Below are 27,910 nucleotides of genomic sequence, written 5' to 3' on the forward strand. Positions count from 1 at the left end.
TTTGAGAATAAGGCATTTGTTTAATCAAATAAAGACATTCGAAGCGAATATTTGTTAGAATTGAAATGCGAACAATACAATCTCCAGATATTTAGATTTACTTTTTATGTATAAATACAGAGAAATACAATGATTTTCATAGCTATAAAAGCCCTAGTTACGATAGATGGAGGAAGTAAAGTGAATATATATTTCTTTTTCAAATTTAAGTAGATTTACCTTGAACCAAACAATAATAAAATATAAAATCAGTGAAGTTTTAAAGTTAGAACAATGATTTTAGTTTTGTTTATTTACACAAAAGCTAAGCACATTTTATTATCGCATATTGCATTTAATAGTTTTGTCTTTGAAATTGCTATTTTAATTATGTGCATTACGGGTACGTGAAGCGAAATAACAAGCTATAAAGTTGACGATTACATAATCAGAAGGATATATATATATATATAACTTTAAGTTATATAATACATGTTAAAAAACCTCAATACTTGAATTTATTATACTTAATACAATTTGCTGATTTATTCAGAAAGTTCAAAGCTGAAATTCTTATGTTTAGCATCACTTTTTGAGGTTTAATTACAATAAACAAGAACAAAAAACTGTATTGTTTATATTATTTGTTAATTGTAGACAGATATATTGATTTAAATATTTTTATACTGGTACAAACATTCAGTTGTTTAAAAGTTTTGCTAAAAGATGGCGACAACCCACAAATTTTATCCAGATATAAAAGGCCTTCCTCTGAGCTCGTAACGTCAGTCGTTGTTTACGATCTAACTTATAATAGATTTTCTGTTCCAAGGAAGACTTTGAGTTAGTGTCCCATTGTTTAAGGAAGATATGTAGGACGACACGTAGTCGGATGATGCTTTGCAACTCATTAGGTGACGTTTTCTTAAGTATCTGACGTAAACTAGACAAATAATGATTGTGAAGAACTGCAGTATTACTGTTATGATAGCGCATAAAATGACGTGGACTCGTGTGAAACAGACGTCTTCGTTACGTGGGTGACCTGTGTAAAAATATAGATTATATATTCCTCTTAGTTAAAATATACAACCAAGAGGTTTTTGTTTTTTTCATTTAAAAGGTGCAATATCGAAAGAAGAGAAGAATGATTTGTCGAGCACCTAGCAAAGCAAAGGTTAAATGGTTTGAAATATTTTGATTCATTTTACTCAATCATTTTCAGTATAAGATAGCACAGAGGGATGCGTACGTTACATCAAAACAATTTCGAACACGCAAAGCAGCAAGTTACGTGACAACCGCATCTAATATAAAGTCACAATGAAAATGCACATATTTTGATATTGTTTGCATGTCGTCATAGGTAATGTGACGCCACCAAAAAGTGGTCACTTTTGGGAAGGATATAAAGTAGTCCTTTCCATCGTAGAATATCCATACACTCACATCATCAAGATGTTTTCAACTCGGAGACTTAGAATATTGAGGGTAACCTTTGTATTTAATAGCACTGAAAGACAAAAGAAGCATGGATGAACTTGGGGTGCTAGGACCATCTGGAAGGGGGCCTGTAACGAGTCGCAACCCAAATGTGGCAATTAATTTGACGTGTCTTGTGACATATGAGAATCCGCGAATATGAAGGAGAATGTTAAACACTGACCACGTGCCCCAGGCAACAGTATGCAACAAAATGAAGAAAAATCTGTCTGAAAAAGAGCTCAGCTCACATGCACACAAGATGCTTTCACGAAATGTCAGTTCAACCATCGCGTAATTCATGAAGCTGGAGAATGAATCGAGTATTCATATTATTCCATACAAAGATAGATAGATTATGGAAATAATCAGGGAATAGAAGTATGCTTTGGATATGATAGCCTTACAACAGAGGTATTTGTACTGGAAACTCCGCTACGGAGCTACTGTAAAGATGTGTGGTCATCAGATATAGTGACTTGTTTGTTTGTTTGTAATCAAGCATAAAGGTATACAATGGATTATCTGTACTCTGCCCACCACGGGTATCGAAAACCAGTTTTTAGTGGTGTGAGTCAGCAAACATATCGCTGCGCCATTGGAAGGGGGGGGGGCTTGTGCGACTAGACGTGGTGTTACGAACTGTAAAAAAACACTATGTCGTTCGACAATCGTTTTAATATGACGTACCAAACTCTGTATTAGTTGGAGCTTGCATAGACTAAACAATATAAAATTCGAGTTTTAATTCAAGTTTGGTATTTTGAAAGAAGTATTGGAACTAACTGTTTGCACTTACAACACCGAAGGTTTCATCTTCAAGACGACTTTGTCATTCACAGTTTACATTTATATCATCAGGGTTTTCATCTTCAAGTTGATATTGTTACCTGTAATCGATGTGTTCGTCTTTAAGATAACATTGTTACTTATCATTTCCATCTGTTCCACCAGGATTTTGGTCCTCAAGATATCATCGTCACTTACCGTTTACATTTGTTCCACCAGGGTTTTGGTCCTCAAGGTATTATCGTCACTTACCGTTTACATCTGTTCCACCAGGGCTTTGGTCCTCAAGGTATTATCGTCACTTACCGTTTTCATCTGTTCCACCAGGGTTTTGGTCCTCAAGGTATTATCGTCACTTACCGTTTACATCTGTTCCACCAGGGTTTTGGTCCTCAAGGTATTATCGTCACTTACCGTTTACATCTGTTCTATCATGGTTTTGGTCCTCAAGGTATTATCGTCACTTACTGTTTTCATCTGTTCCACCAGGGTTTTGGTCCTCAAGGTATTATCGTCACTTACCGTTTACATCTGTTCCACCAGGGTTTTGGTCCTCAAGGTATTATCGTCACTTACCGTTTACATCTGTTCCACCAGGGTTTTGGTCCTCAAGGTATTATCGTCACTTACCGTTTTCATCTGTTCCACCAGGGTTTTGGTCCTCAAGGTATTATCGTCACTTACCGTTTTCATCTGTTCCACCAGGGTTTTGGTCCTCAAGGTATTATCGTCACTTACCGTTTACATCTGTTCCATCAGGGTTTTGGTCCTCAAGGTATTATCGTCACTTACCGTTTACATCTCCATCACCAGGGTTTTGGTCCTCAAGGTATTATCGTCACTTACCGTTTACATCTACATCACCAGGGTTTTGGTCCTCAAGGTATTATCATCACTTACCGTTTACATCTGTTCCATCATGGTTTTGGTCCTCAAGGTATTATCGTCACTTACCGTTTTCATCTGTTCCACCAGGGTTTTGGTCCTCAAGGTATTATCGTCACTTACCGTTTACATCTGTTCCATCAGGGTTTTGGTCCTCAAGGTATTATCGTCACTTACCGTTTACATCTACATCACCAGGGTTTTGGTCCTCAAGGTATTATCGTCACTTACCATTTACATCTACATCACCAGGGTTTTGGTCCTCAAGGTATTATCGTCACTTACCGTTTACATCTACATCACCAGGGTTTTGGTCCTCAAGGTATTATCGTCACTTACCGTTTACATCTGTTCCACCAGGGTTTTGGTCCTCAAGGTATTATCGTCACTTACCGTTTACATCTACATCACCAGGGTTTTCTTCTCTAAAGCGGGCTTCATGATTGTCTATAACGATAGCCAGTTGTAGAGGAATCTCTTCAGGTAATTGATCATCAGTTGTCGTGACGTCACTCACTTCCCGTTTTTTACGTCCATATCCTAGCTTCCCGCTACCGACACACTTGACCTGAAGTGAATAAACAGATTATTAGAAATTTATAATAAAAATAGTGTGTTGATCACGGTAAACTGGGTGGTCCTTCTAACATACTTCAGTGTTATATCCAACTTTCCAACTGGATAAAATCTAATAACAGTAACAAAACATTATCCATTTATTTATCATCTAAGTTGTTCTGTGTCACAGTTGTTATCTGAAGCTCAGCTAAAAATAATCAACTGATTGCCTGTCTTAGAATTTCGCAGTAAAACTACATGAGGACTATCTGCGCTAGCGTTCCATAATTTATCAATGAAATACTAGAGGGGAGGCAGATAGTCATCATTATCCACCGCCAAATCTTTTATCAATGAATAGTGGAACACATCATTACATTGTACATTACATCTTACGGCTGAAAGGGCGAGCTTGTTTGGTGAACCACCAAACCAATTGAAATGAACTAAGCCAGATGATGGTAGATCAATTATATTTTAAGTGTAGACGCCATGCACTGAGCACGAGTGTAATCCAGAGTATCTGTCTGAAAAACAAGCCATGTAATAATAAAAAAGCTATATAACAATATTTTTTCTTGTTCCTGAGCAGAAAGTATTATTTCCCAATTGCTTATGCCTAAAGTAAATGGAAAAGACCTATTTTTCTCTTGAAACCTCAGTAATGAAATTTTCAAATTTACCAATTTTCTAGAACGTACCAGGTAGATTCAGTGCTGAGTATTTGATAGAGAATTTTCTCGAACTTACAAAAAGTTTCAAGGACTTTCTAGAATGTTGTAGAACTTACGAGAATTTTCAAGAACGTTTTAGAATTTTCTAGAAAGTTCCATAATAATATATATACAGGGGCTCACCACTCACCACTTTTATTTAGTTCTAGCTGCCTAAGTGAACACAAAGACCTATCTGATTTTATCAGAGATGGTATCAGGAAGCCGTAAGCATTCTCCAGACGCATTCTGCTAAGTATGTGGCCAATTTATCAAGACAAGAGCGAATAAGTACTGTGTGACAGCATCTGCTAAAATGTGTGAAACCCACAAGGTATATTAGGGATCAAGACAAACCCTGGGAACCTCACTTTACCAGCGAGCACTGCAAAAAAACAAACAAAAACAACAAAAAATTCGAGATGGTAAGACGGACAATTTTTGCTTGCTTGAATAGTAAGATTTTATATCATACAAATTTTAGACCTATTAAAATTTAAATATCTTTTAATTTATTTTATTTTAATTTCCAGTAGTATAGAAAAAATATCACATATAAAATATTTTGCATGAACCTCTTATACATTAGTTGTGGATGAAATAAATATATTCTTCATAATAACAATTTTATTATGAACAAAAGCAAATAATAACAAAAGCAAAGTTTGAAGGGAATAATAGTCATTTTCTGTACTTTTACAATATAAGTAATTAAGAAATAACAAATACTATCCAGGTACATAATTTGTGTTACACAGTGTAATAACTGATTCTATTCGTTACAACAAACGCTTGACCACCTAGCTTTATACAACAAATACTGGTAATTGTCTAAGTGATAATTGTTTGAGATAAATTCATAATTGGACTTTATCAATACTTTGGGTTGTAAGTACGGAAAAAAATTATTTCTTCTAAGATTGACTGAAAACCGCCTGTAGTGTGTTGTTTGTCAATCAGTCAGTAGACACTAAAGTAAAACCACATAAGAGAAACTTAACTTTGCAATTCGTACTATCGTAACGTCAGTAAAATGTGCGCATGTTATGAATCACGAGAAAAATATGCACCATGCAGTCTGCAACACAGCATGACCCTCGAACATCAAAAGCAAGAAATTAAAATATTTTTTACTCTTAATTGTGGTTTTATTTACTCTTGAAACAGAGAAGTTTTGGAGACCCTGCAGAAGAACATGTGGTATATACGCGTGTGTGTATGTAACGTAGAAAAGATGTTAGTTTTTTACATTACGTGATTCAGTATTATTTGCTAATGTTGTTTAAAGTTAGATTTTGACCTCTATTGGTAAGAACTTGAGTGACTTGGGACGTTCATTACGTAATGGCAATTTGGATTCACCAATATCACTCTATCTCATAAACAACGAAACTTTTCGACTGAGTTAAAGCTAAATTTTTTATTGTAATGGTTCTGTATACGGTAGGATAAGGCTAAGAGGAATCTCCTGGTACAAAGTTCTCGTAAAGATTAAGGTAAAGCTAAGAGGAACCTCTTGGTACAAAGTTCTCGTAAAGAGTAGGGTCAATAATATCTCCTGGTACAAAGTTGCTCTGTAAGAAATGTGTTGTAAGTTATTTTATTCACACCTCATTTATACTAATTGAACATCTGATTCTTCAGAATAATAATTTTGTAAAAAATAATCGTACATAATGAAGGAGTGTATGATAGTTTTACAACCTAAGTATTGTCTTGAAAGCAGTCTAAAACTGAACTGCTCTAATGTATTGTAATCAAAACTGATATTCTAACGAAAGGGCTTTTTACTAGAGCTGCAATGCACATATTGTATAAAAAAACCAAAATCTGTTTTTATTTTATCACGTCATCTCGTGGAAAATTTCACAAGTATAACTGACATATTTTTCAGTTGGTTGTGAACTCAGTGATACATCTTGTCATCACGCATCGCAACAATGTCTAAATTGTGACGCCCTATGAAACTACTCAAAACTTATTCACTCATCTATTTGAAAATTAACATCGAAGTTACTACCAAACCCTTTAGTCTCCAAACTGTGGTGTCGTAGGAAGTTTTGTAATTAATAGTGATTCAATAGATATATTAATTAACGATGAATTCATCGACAAAAAAGTTTTTCACCAAATGCATGAATCTGCGATAATTAAACTTCAGTCACTTCAACAATCAACATCTGAGTCGTCATTAAATTTATGATGACGCCGTAAAAAAACATGGTGAGTCATTATTTCCAAGATTCAAACTTACAGGTTTACATTCTGCGAGGCAGAATTTGACTGTCACCTTGAACTTCACAATGGAGTCATCAGAAAACCTAAAGGCAGCGAACTTGCCCTTTAAATCTTTAGAATTTGGAGCACGAGTGATTAGAGGGAATACAGATGGCTCTGTAGCACAGCTGCAAAGAAGTACATGAAAAACTCATATCAGTACAAATGATTCCTCTAAGTAATAATTTTTACATCGTAAATACAGAATGAAATTTTATACCAAATTCTATTAGCTGGTAGAACGAACTACCGATCTCTGCAAAATAATTTAACTTTTCAAAATTTTTAAGATGAAAGGTAAAGTTGAAAAAAACAATGATCTCAGGCTAATTAAAAATTAAACTAAATAATTATTTACTAAACATAAGTAAAGCGTATGAATTAATTTTGAGTGAATATAAACATATTTAATATTTGAAGTAACGATTAACTTTTTAACTAAACTATTTAAATGCTTAATAGTAAAATGATTCTTTAAAATAATATTTGGAAAATTCGAAAAGTAATTGCATGAATTTCGTTTTAAATTATAGCGAACCTGTTTTTTTTTTAAATATATGAACGATACAGTATAGTAGGGTTAGCTCACAAGAGGTAACGTTAAGGTAATTGATTTTAGGACAAAACGCTGGTGTTTTTGAAAATTTATAATGACAATTAATTATAAATTTAAGTTATATAACTTAAGTAGTTTTTTATTTAATTTGAGTTTATTTTCGAAATTGTAGTTCTACTAATTATCTTCTAGCTTCAATTCGAAAATATTTACCCGTTGTCGTCCAGTAATGTGATAGAATTGGAATTAGTTCCACTTGTGGCCACTAGGTCAGTCACGAAAATGCCGAAGAGCTCTAGAATAATTAAATATTTTAATTTTCTTGCAACGTGTAATATTTTCATTTATTTTATCGAAAAGTTATGAAATATGTTATAATTTAAGAAGAATAACAGGCGATTTTCTTATAATAACTTATTGCAAGGTTCGAATTTGAAAATTAGGGTTAATATTATAATCCAAATGTCGGTTAGATAGTCAGTCGGTCTCTTTCGATTTCTACGAATTTCGTAAGTTACGCGAGTCCAATTCCACCTTTTGTCCTTTTTTCATTTCTCGTTTTCATTTTAATCCCATTCAATAACTAAGATAGACGTAAATAGCTCTTACATTTTGGCACTTTTTGTATTATATCAAAGCTGCCAAGGAGGGAATTTTTGTACTAAGCGTTTATTTATTACCGAGTGAAATTAATTTTCTGTTTGTTATGAAGAGAAGTCTTTGAACGATGATCGTGTATTTACGAGAAAAGTGGTTTTAAGAGAACTATTGTGATACTACAGTTTACATGACTAGAAAATAACTGATCTATGAATGCTACGACAAGGTAAAGTAGATGTTTACTATAGGCTTTGGTTTCCCATAGCTAGAAGGTTCTTCATTTTCCTTTTCTGTTTACGAGCGGCAAAGTTGAAAATGCATATTTGAGGATTGAGATTTGTAGACTTTGGTTTCCTATATTTTTTACGGTCTTTTATACTAGTATTATATATTGTTAGTGTTTGTAATAGAATAAAACTACCCTGGGTTATCTACTAGTAACACTGTGGGAAATCTAACTCCAGACTGTAGCAATGTAAGATCGAAAACTTACAGCAGTCCCATCAGGGAAAAAAGTTTTTATATAAATTCTGTATCTTGTAATATGACAAGTTGAACAATAGATGGTGCCACCGTCATAGGATCGCTTGTTTTGTTTGCAGTTAACAGTTGACCACAAAGTTGCACAATGGGCTATCGTGTAGTACGCATCACGAGTACTTAATCCTGGTTTTTAGCATTATAGGCTTAAACGTGTCGTCGTGTTATTGAATCCCACGAATATAAAACTAAAGTATTTTTGTTTGTTTTTGAATATCGCGCAAGGCTACACGAGGGTTATCTGCGCTAGCCGTCTCTAATTTAGCAGTGTAAGACTAGAGGGGAAGGTAGCTAGTCATCACGGGGATTCGAACCCACGACCCTCAGATTACGAGTCGAACGTCCTTAACCCGCCTGGCCATGCCGGGCCCAAAACTAAACGTAAAATGGAAATTAACTTATCACAGCATTATAAGATTTGAGATGGTATGATATGGTATCAATGTGGTTGTTTTACTGAAGAAACTAATTAAGTAAACTTAGATTATGGGAAATCCTAAGACACGTTTTGAGCGATGTATTGGTTGAGGAATAATTCGTGAGCGTTTTTTCAAGTTAAAAAAATATATTCATAAATGAAACGCTTTCGCAAATTATTTCATGCCATTTGGTAGATAATTTTTTGCTCTAATAGATGGTGTGTTTGATTTTCATATGTCTTTAATTTTTGCTTTCATTTTCAGTCATTAAATGGAATGTCAAGTGGACAAAATCGAGCATTTTCGACACCATCTGCTTTTCGCATTTAATTTCTTGCAATTTCGTTTAAAACAATGCATACTATATACCTAGGTATTACATGAAATAAAGTATCATAATAAATGTTTTGGGTGTAATGTGTTCATGCATTGAAGTATTGTATAGTCTTGCATGTAATGCTTGAATAAAATTATTTAAAAACGCTCACGAATTATTCCTCAACCTAATACATTCAATTATTTATTTTTAAAAAAATCCACCCACTTTGATCCAAAAGCTGTATCAATAGAAAGAGTTCGTCTCCTATTTTTGCTGACGTTACGTCATTACCCTTGATGTCTATAATTCGTAGACGGACTTCTGGAGTCGGAGCAGTGTCCGCTATCCAAGATGTATAAATTTCTCCTCTGTTGGACATAAAGATTCACACTTTAATACCTAGATTGATTGTTTTGTCCATAAATGAAGGTAAAATACAAACTTGAAATGTATATATGTCAAACTTCAGTAGTGTTGATTAAATTTCTCTGTAAACTATCAGAAAAGCTTATAACGTATTAACGTTTTCTAACGTTTTCCAGTGTTAACCAAAGTTAATAACTTAATATTTATTAATGAAATTCGACTACTTGAATCGAATTCTCACAGAAGCTAAAAAAGCGCTACCTAACGAAACTTATAATAAGTAGATAGCAACAGTATACGAGGTCTGTTAAAAAAATACGCGGACGGTTTGAATTGCGCGGCTCCAGTTGGTTCCAGGGGAATCCAATTGGTGTCGCTAGGTCTGCACAGATCAGCTGATTACGACGCCATTTCCCGATTGCAGATATCTTCATTTGTGTATTAGCTACGCGGTTTTAAGTGAAGTGCGATTTTTTCGTTTGGCGGATTTCAGAATGAATGACCTGAAGGAGCAACGACTTGCTGTGTAATTTTGTGTTAAACTTGGACAATCTGCGACTGAAACTTTTGCTATGCTTAACACGGCTTACGGTGATGTTGCTATGAAGCGTACGGCATGTTTCAAGTGGCATGAACGTTTTAAGGATGGTCGACAGTCCATTGAAGATGATGAGCGTCCTGGACGTCAACTGAAGGCACACACGTCGACAAAATCAACACCCTGGTGCGAGCAAATCGACGTCTGACTGTCAGGGAGCTTGCTGAAGAGTGTGGGATATCAGATGGATCTTGTTACGGGATTTTGACCGAAAAATTGAAGATGCACCGCGTTGCTTCGAAATTTTTGCCTCAGAACTCGTGAGTTTTTGGCCAAATACTCGATCACTGTTCTTCCCCACCCCCCCTACTCACCTGACCTTGCTCCTTGCGATTTTTTCTTGTTCCCCAAACTCAAAAGACCCTTGAAAGGAAGAAGATTTGAGACGATTCCCGAGATTAAGGCAAATGCGACGAAGGAGCTGGAGTACATTACAAAAGAAGCGTACCAGGACTGTTTCAACAAGTGGAAACACCGTTGGGATAAGTGTGTGCGTTGGGGAGGAGAGTACTTTGAAGGGGTCCCAGACCTGTAACTTCTAAATAAAGTACATTTTGTTTTATGACGTCAGTCCGCGTATTTTTTAAACAGCCCTCGTACATTAAACATTTGTATAAATTTATGCTGTTTTTAGGCTACCAGTAAACATATCAATAATAATTATTTATTTAAACAACTGAATTAAGAGAACGTCAATATAAAAGTTTCTCTCTCTCCCTGCGACGTCTATTAACCCAAAAGCGACAATAAATCAGATTACAAAGTTCATGGAATTGTAGGTAAAGTACAGCGTTAGACGTTGGTTTGACGCTACGTTCGTCAAAACCGAGTCAATAACAGGCAAAAGCAGTTATTATAATTTCTTTCTCTTTAATGTTCATTATAACCTACACATTAAATTCTAATAGAACAAAGAACGAAAAAAATGTGGTTAACTTAAACACGTTGCATTGTTTATGACGACACAATCGCTTTTTCTTAAGAGGTTAAGTGTGAAGATTTGAAGATATTTGTTTTCCTCTGACTTCCAGTCGACTTCTGTTAGAGGGCGCTATTGTTCCTGTTCATATGACATTCTCTGCCTCATTACGGACAGAAAAATTGTAGGTTAGTGGGTCAGAGGTCCTGGTAAGACAAAAGAGTAGTCCTGAGTTCTAGGGTACTGGACGGATCAGGTATCAGAAGTTCAGACATATAAACAAAGGCTTTTGAGTTAACTCACTATCTTCAGGCAAAACTATTTTCACTAAGAACCATCAAATAACACCAAATGCGCTTAGCAAGTTTCTCACTTAATGATATAAACTGTTAAATTAGAACAAAAAGTAATCGAGAGCCTTTATTCTCCGCTATTCACTAACTGAAAGTCGCCAAGTATCTTTTAACAGTAGTTAATGTCCATGGGAATTCTAATTAGGAGGCATCGAAGTTCTTTAAATAACACACAACAAACATATTCCAATTGTTACAAAAACTTGAGTTTCTTATTGTATAAAAACAGCTAATAGAAAACTTCAAAAGTCTGATGATTTTAGCTAGTTTTTATTAAATCAACACGTGGACAGGGAGTTAATGTTTCTTCTTAAAGTAGCTGTTTGAAACATGTTATTTTTATTGAAGTTCTACAGTTAAAACACGTGGACAGTGAGCTAACGTTTCTTCATAAAGTTACTGTATGAAACAGATTACTTCTATTGAAGCTGTTCAGTTAAAACACGTGGACAGTGAGCTAACGTTTCTTCATAAAGTTACTGTATGAAACAGATTACTTCTATTGAAGTTCTACAGTTAAAACACGTGGACAGTGAGCTAACGTTTCTTCATAAAGTTACTGTATGAAACAGATTACTTCTATTGAAGCTGTTCAGTTAAAACACGTGGACAGTGAGCTAACGTTTCTTCATAAAGTTACTGTATGAAACAGATTACTTCTATTGAAGCTGTTCAGTTAAAACACGTGGACAGTGAGCTAACGTTTCTTCATAAAGTTACTGTATGAAACAGATTACTTCTATTGAAGTTCTACAGTTAAAACACGTGGACAGTGAGCTAACGTTTCTTCATAAAGCTACTGTATGAAACAGATTACTTCTATTGAAGTTCTACAGTTAAAACACGTGGACAGTGAGCTAACGTTTCTTCATAAAGCTACTGTATGAAACAGATTACTTCTATTGAAGTTCTACAGTTAAAACACGTGGACAGTGAGCTAACGTTTCTTCATAAAGTTACTGTATGAAACAGATTACTTCTATTGAAGTTCTACAGTTAAAACACGTGGACAGTGAGCTAACGTTTCTTCATAAAGTTACTGTATGAAACAGATTACTTCTATTGAAGTTCTACAGTTAAAACACGTGGACAGTGAGCTAACGTTTCTTCATAAAGCTACTGTATGAAACAGATTACTTCTATTGAAGTTCTACAGTTAAAACACGTGGACAGTGAGCTAACGTTTCTTCATAAAGCTACTGTATGAAACAGATTACTTCTATTGAAGTTCTACAGTTAAAACACGTGGACAGTGAGCTAACGTTTCTTCATAAAGTTACTGTATGAAACAGATTACTTCTATTGAAGTTCTACAGTTAAAACACGTGGACAGTGAGCTAACGTTTCTTCATAAAGTTACTGTATGAAACAGATTACTTCTATTGAAGTTATACAGTTAAAACACGTGGACAGTGAGCTAACGTTTCTTCATAAAGTTACTGTATGAGACGAACTCCTGCTCTTAGCAATAGACATGCCGCAGTATCCTCTTTTCAACTATAATTCAAGGTAGAATGTTTACCACAAAACTGTAGAGCACAGCAAGTGAGGAAAGACGTAGAAAAACTGTTGTGTAGTTTCTCTAATCTGACGCAAGGTTACGTGTCTCATGTTCACTTTAACGTTACACATATACACTCGCATACTGAAAGCTTCCTCAGTTCCTGCACAACTATAAACAAGCGGAGAAAGAAAGTCAGAGAAAGCGAAAAACTAATCGGCGTACTTAAATATCACAGTACAATAATTCCTATATTTATTTGTATTGTAAACTACCTACCTGAAGGAAGGCAGTCGACTAGCAACAACGTACCACTCGGCATCCACGCTGAGGAACTGACTGTCTTTCTCATAACTCACCCACTTTTTAAAGTGTGGGTAATAATTTGTGGTATCACATTTATTTGAACACGACTTATCAACTTTAAAATTTGCATCTACCACAGGGTCAACTCCTGCCCTAAGTAGTGTAAGCTATAAGCTTAGCTAATACATTAAAACTAATATACTTACTCTATTGCTATACTGTTGGTAATGACGGTATCCTTGGTATCAAACGAACAGAGAAGTTTATAAGACACGTCGTCCTTCATCATAATCTGTGGGTGGCGTTGGATAACCACCTTTGTCATCAAAGTTCCATTACCCTAAAAACAAAGGTATGTTGTGAATCATCTGTATTTCTAATCGGAAACAACAACAACAACAAAGTTTTCCAATTGATGTATTTATATTTCACATATTGTTTTGCAACTTGAATGTCTTTTCTTCTGAGTATCTGTGGGTTTTCGTGGGGATGGGGGTAGCCAAGAAAATACTTTTTAAAAAGTACAGCTTTTTACATTCATTTCAGATAAATCAAAATTTCCCATTAATTTTGTTTTTTACAGTAGTTTGTAATAAGTAACATGGAATATTAAGATTGAAATTCAATGTCTAATATGGTGGCCAAACGATAAGTCTTAAAGTTCTATTCAGGCTCGACACCCGCGACGGACATAGCACAGACAGCTTATTGTGTGGTTTTTTGTGCTTAAGAGCAAACAGATAAAAAAAGATGAAATTCCGTACAATATACTAACATAAGTTGTTTTATTTAGCTCTGTTATCCCTAGATGAATATGAGCTATAATTACAGTTTTGGATTCAGGAGGTCAAACCGTTTTGATTGATGTATTTTACTACGTCCAAGATCAATCTACTCTAATCCTGCTTGAAAAAAAAATTTAATTTGAAGGTAGATTCGTAGTGATCCTTATGCGTAATGAAATCGAATTGGATATAAACGTGCCCCAAGCTTGGTATTGTTGGCACACAAAAATATTGTTAAAAAAATGTGTCAAAAAATCATATAAATACAGTTACTCTCATTCTGCCTGGAATAAATTCAATTGCCGCGTTATAATGTGACGGTCAATCCCACTATTCGTTGGTAAAAGAGTAGCCCAAGAGTTGGCGGTGGGTGGTGATGACTAGCTGCCTTCCCTCTAGTCTTACACTGCTAAATTAGGGATGGCTAGCACAGATAGCCCTCGAGTAGCTTTGTGCGAAATTCCAAAACAAACAAACAAACAAAGCCGCGTCTATTGAAGATTTCCTTTTATTTCTTAAAGAGCGGCAGAAACAAAAATGTGTGACGAAACCTCCTGATGCTATGTGATTGTTTTTTAAGTTTTTTGAATGAAACGTCTTTTGTGTTTTAAGAAGGTAACAGCAATTAAAACTACAAACATACACCAGAAAAATTCTCAATCACGAAATAATAAGAATCTGTCCACAAAATGGAATCTGACCCTCAGTAGGCTTACTCTATTGTTAATCGAATACCAGTATTATGACACGATCAGTAAAAGCAACAACAAAAAGTATTTATTAAGGATAACATAATTTAGAGTCCCAAAGTATTCTTTGTGTCCATTTTTCCTCTGTAACAGACAAGTTTCGCCGGATTCATGGCTCGTCAGCGCTCTTTGTTAGAGCGAAGCAAATATATAAAGTAGGCCTCATATAGTGGTGAAATGTAAAGAGTATGTTTAGTTTACGCATGTAGTTCTTTATATCATCTTTTCTTGATTGAAATTCGCGTTTTGTTGAAGAAAAGAAGTTAATGAATAAACAGATAACCTGCCAGTCACTTGACTACTAATGAATATTAACTGTGACGCCATGTTACATGTTATCCAAACACTTAAACTATTTTAGGTTATTAGCGGTAAGTAAAAGACTATGTCTAATTCTGACAGCAATAACAAACCTGTGGTGACAGCAATAAGAACAGAAATCAGGATTGACAACAATAATAAATCAGCAGTAATATTCACTCACCAAGTCCACTACACCACAGTTAGGGTTATTGTATGGTATTGTTAAAGAGCCAGCAAACTCGCCTCCCCCTGTCATCTGACAGCCAGGTTGCTGACCTCGGTCCTGATGAAAATTCTTCCTCGAAAAGGATCTGGACCACGTGCTTTGATGGTCATTGCGGTTGCTCCACAGTCCAAAGAAACTAGTTGAGGATGTTACAAATAATGTACAGGAGTCTATTTGTGGTTTGAAAGCTGGATAATTCATTTAAAATGACACTGTAGTTCCCATTAACCGCTAGATTAAAATAAAACTACTACTGTGGCGCTACATAATGTGAAGAACTGAATAATGGTCAATGACACACTTTTTTAGTCACTTCACATATCCGGTGTGTAGGTTTTCCTCATAGTGGTTATGAAGCACGTTCACACCAACAATATCTTTGCTAGAGATTAGTTTGTTTTCGTAAAACCTAAATTTTAACCGTTTAATCAGCAACACGATAATAAAGTAAAATATATATTTATTAGATATTCCAATCTCTGTTACATTGTCAAAATCCCAGTGGATCCCTTTGGAAAAAGTATGTAGACAATAAATGAATGCTCTGTCTATTCAATAAAGATATACTTATTTGTCATTACGTTAACACTTAAATCAACAAGTGTGTTAATTATATCAATAATAATAGGCATTAGAAAAGATCATCCTCACAATACATCTGTTAAAGATGTTACTTCCTTTCTTGTAACGGATTTCTCTTTTAGAAATTACTGATCGTGTGAACTAAGTATTACTGGTGTTTTAACATCAAATTACGTATACTTCTTAATATGTATTTTGTTGTTTTTAAAGACAATTTTGTAGCGCCCTCTAGTGGTCTTCATTGTAGAGTTTCTACTACCGTGACTTCAAAATAGGTATTGCTGTCGAAAATGGCTCATCACATGAATGAAGAAATTGACTAATTATTTCTATATCTACAGCCTATTTTCAACCGATAATGTTTTACAAGGGATGCCATCATCACACGGTGATTCAAGCGCATGTATGTGAAAGAATGAAAACAGCAAAGTTAGGCTAAAGCTGAAATAAACATTAAACCCTTTCGTCCAATGAAAAACAATATGGTCACACCTATCGTACTAAGACTCTACTCTCAGAGCATGAGAGAAACTGTCTTAATATAAGCATTTAAAATAATGAAATTCTGAAACGGTTGGCTCATAAAATACATACTTTTCTAGATCCCATTCATGGGTCTAAATTTTAGTTTACATTAAGAAATGCTTTGTTTTCTTCTGTTATTAGAGTCAGTACAATGAACTGATAGGAGAAGCCAACCGTTTTTACGTAAAAATTCATGGATGACCAAAGGAATGATTATGAGGTCAATGAATTAATTATAACATTTCTGGTAATTTTGTTGAAATGTTTTTGTGCAACTGAATATGTCATGGACCAACAAGTGCTTTGGTTGATAAATAGTTTGATAAAAATGTATTAAAACAATTGATTGGGAACATCGTAAAATTTAGAGTGGAAAAAAATTATCTGTAATAATTACACTTACTGAATTAAAATTAGCATCCTAAGAGGATATTAGCAAGCAACAACTAAGCTTATTGAATTAAAATTAGTATCCTACAAGGGAATTAACAAGCAACAACTAAACTTACTGAATTAAAATTAGTATCCTACAAGGGAATTAACAAGCAACAACTAAACTTACTGAATTAAAATTAGCATCCTAAGAGGGTATTAACAAGTAGCAACTAAACTTACTGAAATAAAATTAGCATTCTAAGATGGTATTAACAAGTAACAACTGAACTTACTGAATTAAAATTGGCATCCTAACAGGGTAATAACAAGTCAGTTTACTGGTGCCCCCAACTGAGCATTATTTTTCTCGAGGACTCCCTCTTCATACAGAATAGTTTTAACAAGTGATAATTACAGCAAATACAGTAGTTTTAACAATTAATAATTACAGCAAATACAGTAGTTTTAACAAGTGATAATTACAGCAAATACAGTAGTTTTAACAAGTGATAATTACAGCAAACACAGTAGTTTTAACAAGTTATAATTACAGCAAATACAGTAGTTTTAACAAGTTATAATTACAGCAAATACAGTAGTTTTAACAAGTGATAATTACAGCAAATACAGTAGTTTTAACCAGTAATAATTACAGCAAATACAGTAGTTTTAATAAGTGATAATTACAGCAAATACAGTAGTTTTAACCAGTAATAATTACAGCAAATACAGTAGTTTTAACAAGTGATAATTACAGCAAATACAGTAGTTTTAACAAGTGATAATTACAGCAAATACAGTAGTTTCTTTACCTTTCTTTAATCACTTTTTGATCAAGAAGTAGCACGAAAATTTAAAATGATAAAAAGTTATTTTTTCATTGTTATTTTTAGGTTCTTCTGGCGAAAGGCCGCGCCCCTTAGTTTAGAATACACTGCTTTAAAATATTGCTCAACAATTTCACCTGAACAAGAAGTACTAAATAAAATATGGGGTTAAATTTAGTTATTTGGGCACGCATGTTATAAATGTACAGTCAAGTCTGTAATATAATTACGTCTGCTTTACGTTATCGCTTTCTAAAAGTTATTTTGCTGAGTGCAAAACTATTCAATGGATTATTTGTTGATGCCGTGCTTACACAGTGTTTAAGTGTTTCGTTGAAGTATTACTTTATAAAAGTTTAATTTTTTAGATTCTTAATGCCTATATCAATTGAAATTCATATTGTTATTAGGTTATATATATATATATAGTAATAACAATTTTGTATAGAAAAAACTTACTGTAAAAATATTTGCCATCATATCCCTCAGATTCCAAGTGTTGAAGTTTGCGCCCTCTGGTGTTTTCATTCTGTTGCCACGAAGACCTACTTTCATTTCCATCAATTTGTCTGTGATTTCCCCGGGGGGTAACATCTATCTTTTGGGATGGGTTGCGATTAAAACCGATTGGTGGTGAGTTTATAACAGACAGGGATCTGTGATTAGTCAAATTTATTAAACCTGAATTTTGTATTTGCTGACCTTCTCTTGCTGGTTGAGGTGATCTGTTTCTGTTTTGTCTTGCTTGACGATTCCCATTGGTCGCCAGATTTTGTCTTACTTGATTGTTTCCACTGGTCGCCAGATTTTGTCGACCTTGGCTGTTCCCAGAGATTGATTGTGGGTTGACTCTTATACCCAGTCTCTCAGGTCTCGGATATTCCAGGGGAACAACTTCTTCAGGAGCATCTTGGAGCGGAGGATGTTGTTTCTGGCGCCCCCTATGAACGCCAGCTGTTTCTCCTCCTTTTTCGGTTGGAGCTTGTGCCGACAATTTTAGGTTTCTTGTAACACCTGCCTCACTACTTGCAGCCTGCAATAGACGAGCAATATCTTCTTCTCGAATGTTATACTCAGGGAGATGGTCAGAGATAGGACGTTGTTTCACACGAACTCGACGTCGTCTGCTCGGTTTACTGTCAGCTTGAGAAATGTCTTTGCCTCCCTCGTTTGGATGATCAGCAAGAGACAGTTGAGGAAGAATAAGAAGAAGAGGTAACAATAATAACAATGCTGTCTTCATCTTCTTCGAAAGCCAGCAAACTCTGATGAAGTGTAGAAAAACGAAAGGTTTAGTATAAGTCAAGAAAACATTGATAAACTAGAATTTGTTTATGTTTGTTTTTAACAGGATTCGGCTTCTTAGCTAATATGGCCAGGTAGTTAGGGCGCTCGTTTCGTAATATGAGGGTCGCGGGTTTGAATCCCCGTCACACCAAACATGCTCGCCCTTTCAGCCGTGGAGGCGTTATTATGTGACGGTGAATCCCATTATTCGTTTGTAAAAGAGCAGCCCAAGAATTGGCGGTGGGTGGCGATGACTAGCTGTCTTTCCTATTTGTTAATAACGATAAGAGAGATATACAGATGTGCCTGGCTATTTGTTAATAACGATAAGAGAGATATACAGATGTGCCTGGCTATTTGTTAATAACGATAAGAGAGATATACAGATGTGCCTGGCTATTTGTTAATAACGATAAGAGAGATATACAGATGTGCCTGGCTATTTGTTAATAACGATAAGAGAGATATACAGATGTGCCTGGCTATTTCTTAATAACGATAAGAGAATTATACAAATGTTCCTGGCTATTTGTTAATAACGATAAGAGAGATATACAGATGTGCCTGGCTATTTGTTAATAACGATAAGAGAGATATACAGATGTGCCTGGCTATTTGTTAATAACGATAAGAGAGATATACAGATGTGCCTGGCTATTTGTTAATAACGATAAGAGAGATATACAGATGTGCCTGGCTATTTGTTAGTAACGATAAGAGAATTATACAAATGTTCCTGGCTATTTGTTAATAACGATAAGAGAGATATACAGATGTGCCTGGCTACTTGTTAATAACGATAGGAGAGATATACAGATGTGCCTGGCTATTTGTTAGTAACGATAGGAGAGATATACAGATGTGCCTGGCTATTTGTTAATAACGATAAGAGAGATATACAGATGTGCCTGGCTACTTGTTAATAACGATAGGAGAGATATACAGATGTGCCTGGCTATTTGTTAGTAACGATAAGAGAGATATACAGATGTGCCTGGCTATTTGTTAATAACGATAAGAGAGATATACAGATGTGTCTGGTTATTTGTTAGTAACGATAAGAGAGATATACAGATGTGCCTGGTTATTTGTTAGTAACGATAAGAGCGATATACAGATGTGTCTGGTTATTTGTTAATAACGATAAGAGAGATATACAGATGTGCCTGGTTATTTGTTAGTAACAATAAGAGAGATATACAGATGTGCCTGGCTATTTGTTAGTAACGATAAGAGAGATATACAGATGTGCCTGGCTATTTGTTAATAACGATAAGAGAGATATACAGATGTGCCTGGCTATTTGTTAATAACGATAAGAGAGATATACAGATGTGCCTGGTTATTTGTTAACAACGATAAGAGAGATATACAGATGTGCCTGGCTATTTGTTAATTATGGGATTGCTTAATTTCATTTGTAAGGCACGTTTTTTCTGTTAGTGTTAGGTTTATATCTTTGTACTGTGACGTTCTGTTCGTAAAAACTGTGAATGTTCATGTGTTTATGATATTGGAAAGGGATTTTTTTACTGTTTTTTAAACTTACGTCCTGTTTCACCCATGTAATAAGCTGGGCAGTTGTTAAGCTTTGCTTTGTAAATATTTACTGGTGGGATGGATTTGTCGTATAGTTTTCTTAATATGTTTCTAATTTTCATTACAGGGTTGAAAACGAATCTAATCATTATGTTAAGGTTATATTTACATGCTAGTATTTTCGAAATTGGTTCGGCGACATGGACAAGTGGTTAAGACATTCAACGTATAATCTGAGGGGTCGTGGGGTTGTGAATCCCTTTATACCAAACATGCTCCTCATGTCATCTGTGTGGGCGTTATGATATTATGATCAATCCTACATTTTGTTGGTAAAAAACAAGCCCAAACGTTGTTTGGTGATTTCTAGCTGCTAAGCTAGAGGTAAGTAGCGCAGACATTCCTCACGTAGCTTTGCGCAAAATTCAAAATGTACAAACAAACTTGTCGAAATTTCTGAAAGAGTTATGCTAATATTTTTGTATATGAATAGCGCAACTGTTCAAGCTTCCTTTGTTTTGTGGAGTGTTTGAATTTGTTTGTTAAACGCCTTTTAATTTATTAATAGTTTTTGGAACTACTTTAGTAGGAAACTGAATCTCTGTATCAAATAACAAGTCCGTGTAACTGAATCTCTGTATCGAATAACAAGTCCGTGTAACTGAATCTCTGTATCGAATAACAAGTCCGTGTAAGTGAATCTCTGTATCGAATAACAAGTCCGTGTAAGTGAATCTATGTATTGAATAACAAGTCCGTGTAACTGAAACTCTGTATTGAATAACAAGTCCGTGTAACTGAATCTCTCTATTGAATAACAAGTCCGTGTAACTGAATCTCTCTATTGAATAACAAGTCCGTGTAACTGAATCTCTCTATTGAATAACAAGTCCGTGTAACTAAATCTCTGTATTGAAAGGAAATAAATGTGGCTAGTTGTAACAGTTCAGTTACGTGTTTCAGTTTTTTTGTTTATTCTCTTTTTTAGGTACTCTGCAAGAAGTTGTGTTACTTCCTGACAAGAGGTCCCAAGGAATATGTTTACGACATCAAAGCTGGACATAATGAAGTTACTATTTAAGCTGTGTAAGTGTTGTATAAGTCTTCCTTTTTTAATTTGGAACATTATGTTGGAAACATAAGGTGATTAAATACAGTTTAAGTATTAATCAAAGTTATGGTTTAAAGAGTTAAAATATACATAACTGGGTGTAATGGCATTGGTTTTATTTTTGGGAGGAAGGTTATCAAACATTCATACACTGTTGTGGTTTACGTGAGAAAATCATAACCAGAACTTGTTTAGAGAATGCTTGACAAATCAGCACCTCCGATAGTTTTGTTTTAGAATATTCTGCCTTTCTAAATAGAACTTTAGTTTAAAACTTTCCAGTTTAAAACAAGGTAAAATGGTGAATAAGAAGAGAAAGTTATTGTTACTGGCGAAGAAAGTTTCCTTATAGTAATTACTGACGGTAAGAGGTCATGGTATCGTGGTTACCATCAGTTTTAGACAGTAGCCTCGTTTTGAAGACATGCTCAGTTGTGATTCGTATTTGCTTTCAAAACGAAAATTATATTTGTTAAACCATAAAGTACTGCATATATGATGTTTGAAATGTATCATTGCTGTTCTGGATTAAACTAAGATCCAGTGATCTTAACAGAAATAACACGTATTATGTTTGAACAACAACGTATCACCTCAAATTTTATTTTCAGAAATATTTCCTTGGCAAGTTAAGACCAGAAAGGTACGAATGCGATTAAAATGCAAAACATTTTCACAGTCATAATATATTATAAAGTCATATAGGTTACTCTAACGTTGAGCATGTCTTTAATTCTGTTCAGTCTAATTAAGATGAGAGGAGGGTCGCGGGTTTGCGCCCGCGTCGCGCTAAACATGCTCGCCCTCCCAGCCGTGGGGGTGTATAATGTGACGGTCAATCCCACTATTCGTTGGTAAAGAGTAGCCCAAGAGTTGGCGGTGGGTGGTGATGACTAGCTGCCTTCCCTCTAGTCTTACACTGCTAAATTAGGGACGGCTAGCACAGATAGCCCTCGTGTAGTTTTGTGCGAAATTCCAAAAACAAACAAACAATTAAGATGAGAGAAGGTAATGCCACATCATAAGTTTGTATACAAATAGTATTTAAGACACAAAATGAACGCTCTTTCATAGTTGACTCCTTTATTTTGCTTACAAATGGCCTTCACATAGGGATCGTTGAAGTATAGTTTAAACCTGTTGAAAATTCACTTTTATCTTTTACTTCAAGTCTTGTTTCCTGTATGCGATGTTGATGTCCTTCGGGTGATTAGAAACCTGTCCCGTGCGAGTGGCACGCGCAAGTGTTCGTGCTAATGGGTTACTGGCACAAAGACCTTTAACATATATATATATATAATCATTACGAATAGATTGTTCCTGGTATCTCAACTCCAGCATTTTCACCTTTATTTCGCAATGTTTGGTTTTAAAGACTCGATTTTTACATAATTCTATTTCACTTACCACGTGTTTCGAAAGAATGAAAATAGTCATCATTTGTTTGGTTTGTTTTGAATTTCGGGCAAAACTACACAAGGCCTATTTGCGCTAGCCGTTCCTGATTTAGCAGTGTAAGACTAGAGGGAAGGCAACTAGTCATCACCATCCACGGCCAACTCTTGGGATACTCTTTTACCAACGAATAGTGGGATTGATCGTGACATAATAATACTCCCACGGATGAAAGGGCGAGCATGTTTGGTGTGACGGGAGTTCGAACCCGCAACCCTGGGATTACGAGTTGAGTGCCTCAACCATCTGGCCATGTCGGGCCATCATCATTTGTAAAAAAACATTAAGTTTAAGTAGTGAATAAATTTTAGAATAAAAAAGTACTGGATCTCATTTGGCCGATGTAAGGGATTATAAGCTTTAGAAGTTAGCAGCTTAAAACCTCTTTAAACTAGAGAATACAGCTGTTAGTACCAGTTTACAATACAATCAGAGTAATGTAGCTCTTTGTATCAGTTCACAATAGAATCAGAGTAATGTAGCTGTTTGTATCAGTTCACAATAGAATCAGAGTAATGTAGCTGTTTGTACCAGTTCACAATACAATCAGAGTAATGTAGCTGTTTATATCAGTTCACAATAGAATCAGAGTAATGTAGCTGTTTGTATCAGTTCACAAAACAATCAGAGTAATGTAGCTGTTTGTATCAGTTCACAATAGAATCAGAGTAATGTAGCTGTTTGTATCAGTTCACAATAGAATCAGAGTAATGTAGCTGTTTGTATCAGTTCACAATAGAATCAGAGTAATGTAGCTGTTTGTATCAGTTCACAATAAAATCAGAGTAATGTAGCTGTTTGTATCAGTTCACAACAGAATCAGAGTAGTGTAGCTGTTTGTATCAGTTCACAATAGAATCAGAGTAATGTAGCTGTTTGTATCAGTTCACAATACAATCAAAGTAATGTGGCTGTTTGTATCAGTTCATAAAACAATCAGAGTAATGTTGCTGTTTGTATCAGTTCACAAAACAATCAGAGTAATGTAGCTGTTTGTATCAGTTCACAATAGAATCAGAGTAATGTAGCTGTTGGTATCAGTTCACAATACAATCAGAGTAATGTAGCTGTTTGTATCAGTTCACAATAAAATCAGAATAATGTACCTGTTTGTATCAGTTCACAAAATAATCAGAGTAATGTAGCTGTTTGTATCAGTTCACAATACAATCAAAGTAATGTGGCTGTTTGTATCAGTTCATAATACAATCAGAGTAATGTAGCTATTTGTATCAGTTCACAATAGAATCAGAGTAATGTAGCTGTTCACAATAGAATCAGAGTAATGTAGCTGTTTGTATCAGTTCACAATACAATCAGAGTAATGTAGCTGTTTGTATCAGTTCACAAAACAATCAGAGTAATGTAGCTGTTTGTATCAGTTCACAATAGAATCAGAGTAATGTAGCTGTTGGTATCAGTTCACAATACAATCAGAGTAATGTAGCTGTTTGTATCAGTTCACAATAAAATCAGAATAATGTACCTGTTTGTATCAGTTCACAAAATAATCAGAGTAATGTAGCTGTTTGTATCAGTTCACAATACAATCAAAGTAATGTGGCTGTTTGTATCAGTTCATAATACAATCAGAGTAAAGTAGCTATTTGTATCAGTTCACAATAGAATCAGAGTAATGTAGCTGTTCACAATAGAATCAGAGTAATGTAGCTGTTTGTATCAGTTCACAATCCAACAGAGTAATGTAGCTGTTTGTATCAGTTCACAATAGAATCAGAGTAATGTAGCTGTTTGTATCAGTTGACAATAGAATCAGAGTAATGTAGCTGTTTGTATCAGTTCGCAATAGAATCAGAGTAATGTAGCTGTTTGTATCAGTTCGCAATAGAATCAGAGTAATGTAGCTGTTTGTATCAGTTCACAATAGAATCAGAGTAATGTAGCTGTTTGTATCAGTTCACAATACAATCAGAGTAATGTAGCTGTTTGTATCAGTTCACAATACAATCAGAGTAATGTAGCTGTTTGTATCAGTTCACAATAGAATCAGAGTAATGTAGCTGTTTGTATCAGTTCACAATAGAATCAGAGTAATGTAGCTGTTTGTATCAGTTCACAATACAATCAGAGTAATGTAGCTGTTTGTATCAGTTCACAATAGAATCAGAGTAATGTTGCTGTTTGTATCAGTTCACAATACAATCAGAGTAATGTAGCTGTTTGTATCAGTTCACAATAGAATCAGAGTAATGTAGCTGTTTGTATCAGTTCACAAAACAATCAGAGTAATGTAGCTGTTTGTATCAGTTCACAATAGAATCAGAGTAATGTAGCTGTTTGTATCAGTTCACAATAGAATCAGAGTAATGTAGCTGTTTGTATCAGTTCACAATAGAATCAGAGTAATGTACCTGTTTGTATCAGTTCACAAAACAATCAGAGTAATGTAGCTGTTTGTATCAGTTCACAATACAATGAAAGTAATGTAGCTGTTTGTATCAGTTGATAATACAATGAAAGTAATGTAGCTGTTTGTATCAGTTCACAATAGAATCAGAGTAATGTTGCTGTTTGTATCAGTTCACAATACAATCAGAGTAATGTGGCTGTTTGTATCAGTTCACAATACAATAGGAGTAATGTACCTGTTTGTATCAGTTCACAATAGAATCAGAGTAATGTAGCTGTTTGTATCAGTTCACAATAGAATCAGAGTAATGTAGCTGTTTGTATCAGTTCACAATAGAATCAGAGTAATGTAGCTGTTTGTATCAGTTCACAATACAAACAGAGTAATGTAACTGTTTGTATCAGTTCACAATAGAATCAGAGTAATGTAGCTGTTTGTATCAGTTTACAATAGAATCAGAGTAATGTAGCTGTTTGTATCAGTTCACAATACAATTGAAAGAGTTTTAAAAGTAAATTGAATGATTCCCACTTTTAGGCTCAAAAATATAAAAATTGGGTTGAGGATTTCAGATCCAGCAGAAATTGAACAAATTCTAAAATAAAGAAGAAACACTGGACATTCGCTTATTGTGGACAGTGTCTGTAGAGAATCAATTATTATTGGAAATCGATACATTGCCGAATTTTATTTTACTTAGCAGTAAGTAATTAAAGGTGCAATCTTTCCTGATTAGTTGAGCAACAATTATTTCAATTTTACTTAGCAGTAGGTAATGGTTACAACCTTTACTGATTAGTTCAGTAATGACTATGTCAATTTCACTTAGCAGTGGATAATGGTTACAACCTTTCCTGATTAGTTTAGCAACGATTATTTCAATTTCACTTCGCAGTGGATAATGGTTACAACCTTTCCTAATTAGTTCAGTAATGATAATGTCAATTTCCTTAGCAGTAGTTAATCGTTATAACCTTTCATGATTAGTTCAGTAATGATTATGTCGGTTTTACTTAGTAGTGGATAATGGTTACAACCTTTTCTGATTAGTTCATTAAAGATTTTCTGTATTTTACTTAGCATCATGAATAATTGCTAAGTATCAGTTAGATACTAATTGTGAATTAGTTCAGTAATTATTATGTCGATTTTACTTAGTAGTGGGTAATGGTTACAACCTTTGGTGATTGGTTCAGTAATGATTATGTCGACTTGACTTAGCAGTAGGTAATGGTTACAACTTTTCCTGGTTTTTTAAGTAATGATTATGTCGATTTTACTTAGTAGTGGATAATGGTTACAAACTTTCGTGATTAGTTCAGCAATGATTATGTCGATTTTATTTAGCAGTCGGTAATGGTTACAACCTTTCATGATTTGTTCAGTAATGATTATGTAGGTTTTACTTAGTAGTGGATAATGGTTACAACCTTTTCTGATTAGTTCATTAAAGATTTTCTGTATTTTACTTAGCATCAGGAATAATTGCTAAGTATCAGTTAGATACTAATTGTGAATTAGTTCAGTAATTATTATGTCGATTTTACTTAGTAGTGGGTAATGGTTACAACCTTTGGTGATTGGTTCAGTAATGATTATGTCGACTTGACTTAGCAGTAGGTAATGGTTACAACTTTTCCTGGTTTTTTAAGTAATGATTATGTCGATTTTACTTAGTAGTGGATAATGGTTACAAACTTTCGTGATTAGTTCAGCAATGATTATGTCGATTTTATTTAGCAGTCGGTAATGGTTACAACCTTTCATGATTTGTTCAGTAATGATTATGTAGGTTTTACTTAGCAGTGGATAATGGTTACAACCTTTCCTGATTAGTTTAGCAATGATTATGACGATTTGATTCTGTAATACATCAACATAGAAGTTTCTATGGCTAGACAATTCAATGTCCCATACGTACACACACACACACACGCCCATCCATCTGAATCATCTTGTAAGGACAATGAGTTATCGTGGGAACAATACATGAATTACTGTGAGTTTTCAACCTGTCGTATCTTACAAATTCCATTTTGGGACACAACAGTTTTTGTTTTATTATTACGATCGTGTAAGTTATGATATATACATATATTTACACATATTTTAAGGGCCGTATGTTATGTTAGCTTTCTCATTGTACTTAATTTTGAAATTAAATTCTGACAGTTAAGTATACTAAAACCAATTAGACCTGTTGTATTACACCCACCTGATGTTTGATCTCAGTTCCTTCCTCTTCTCTATTGACTTCAGCTCCGATACTGAACCACTGGTCTGCGGCAGTCCACTGTTTAGACTTTCAATGTGGGTCAAACCTGTGCTTAATTACGTAGTAGTTGATCACCTGTGACTTCCAGGTGGGCGGATGACCTTAAACGGTGACATCAACTGAGCCATCTTCTCGTGCTTGTTAAACCAGCTCGTGTTAGATGTCCTGTTTCCTTTTAATGTTAACATTACATTCCTTTTTCCCGTCTTACTTGATTTTAAAAAACAAAAGTTGGAGAGAAAAGAGGCACTAGGAACCAGTAGAAAGTGGTAAATCTTCTCGATGTAATAAAATGAATACATGCACAGAGTATAAGAAAGTATACAACACAAAAATAACA

General features: G+C 34.7%; 1 protein-coding gene across 1 annotated transcript; it reads right to left on the reverse strand.

Annotated features, from left to right (window-relative positions):
* Positions 1-27,605, reverse strand: LOC143251174 (uncharacterized). Its single transcript, XM_076502585.1, has 9 exons — positions 27,511-27,605; positions 17,992-18,797; positions 15,179-15,359; positions 13,367-13,500; positions 9,343-9,485; positions 7,453-7,534; positions 6,661-6,811; positions 3,529-3,703; positions 1-1,024 (listed from the first exon to the last, which is right to left on the reverse strand). Exons 3-9 carry the CDS (start codon positions 15,251-15,253, stop codon positions 783-785), a joined length of 1,002 nt encoding a protein of 333 aa, XP_076358700.1. The 5' UTR covers positions 15,254-15,359; positions 17,992-18,797; positions 27,511-27,605; the 3' UTR covers positions 1-782.
* Positions 27,606-27,910: the final 305 nt, after the last annotated feature.

This window comes from Tachypleus tridentatus, chromosome 5 (genome assembly GCF_004210375.1).
Source record: "Tachypleus tridentatus isolate NWPU-2018 chromosome 5, ASM421037v1, whole genome shotgun sequence".
In the NCBI taxonomy this organism is placed as follows: Eukaryota; Metazoa; Arthropoda; class Merostomata; order Xiphosura; family Limulidae; genus Tachypleus; species Tachypleus tridentatus.

Excerpts from the sequence above, each read along its gene's own strand:
- LOC143251174 (XM_076502585.1), bottom strand. The coding sequence starts at position 15,253 with ATGACAGGGGGAGGCGAGTTTGCTGGCTCTTTAACAATACCATACAAT. Across the intron at positions 13,501-15,178 it reads ACTGTGGTGTAGTGGACTTG|GGTAATGGAACTTTGATGAC; the intron begins GTGAGTGAATAT and ends CTTTGTTTTTAG. Across the intron at positions 3,704-6,660 it reads GCCTCGCAGAATGTAAACCT|GTCAAGTGTGTCGGTAGCGG; the intron begins GTAAGTTTGAAT and ends TATTCACTTCAG.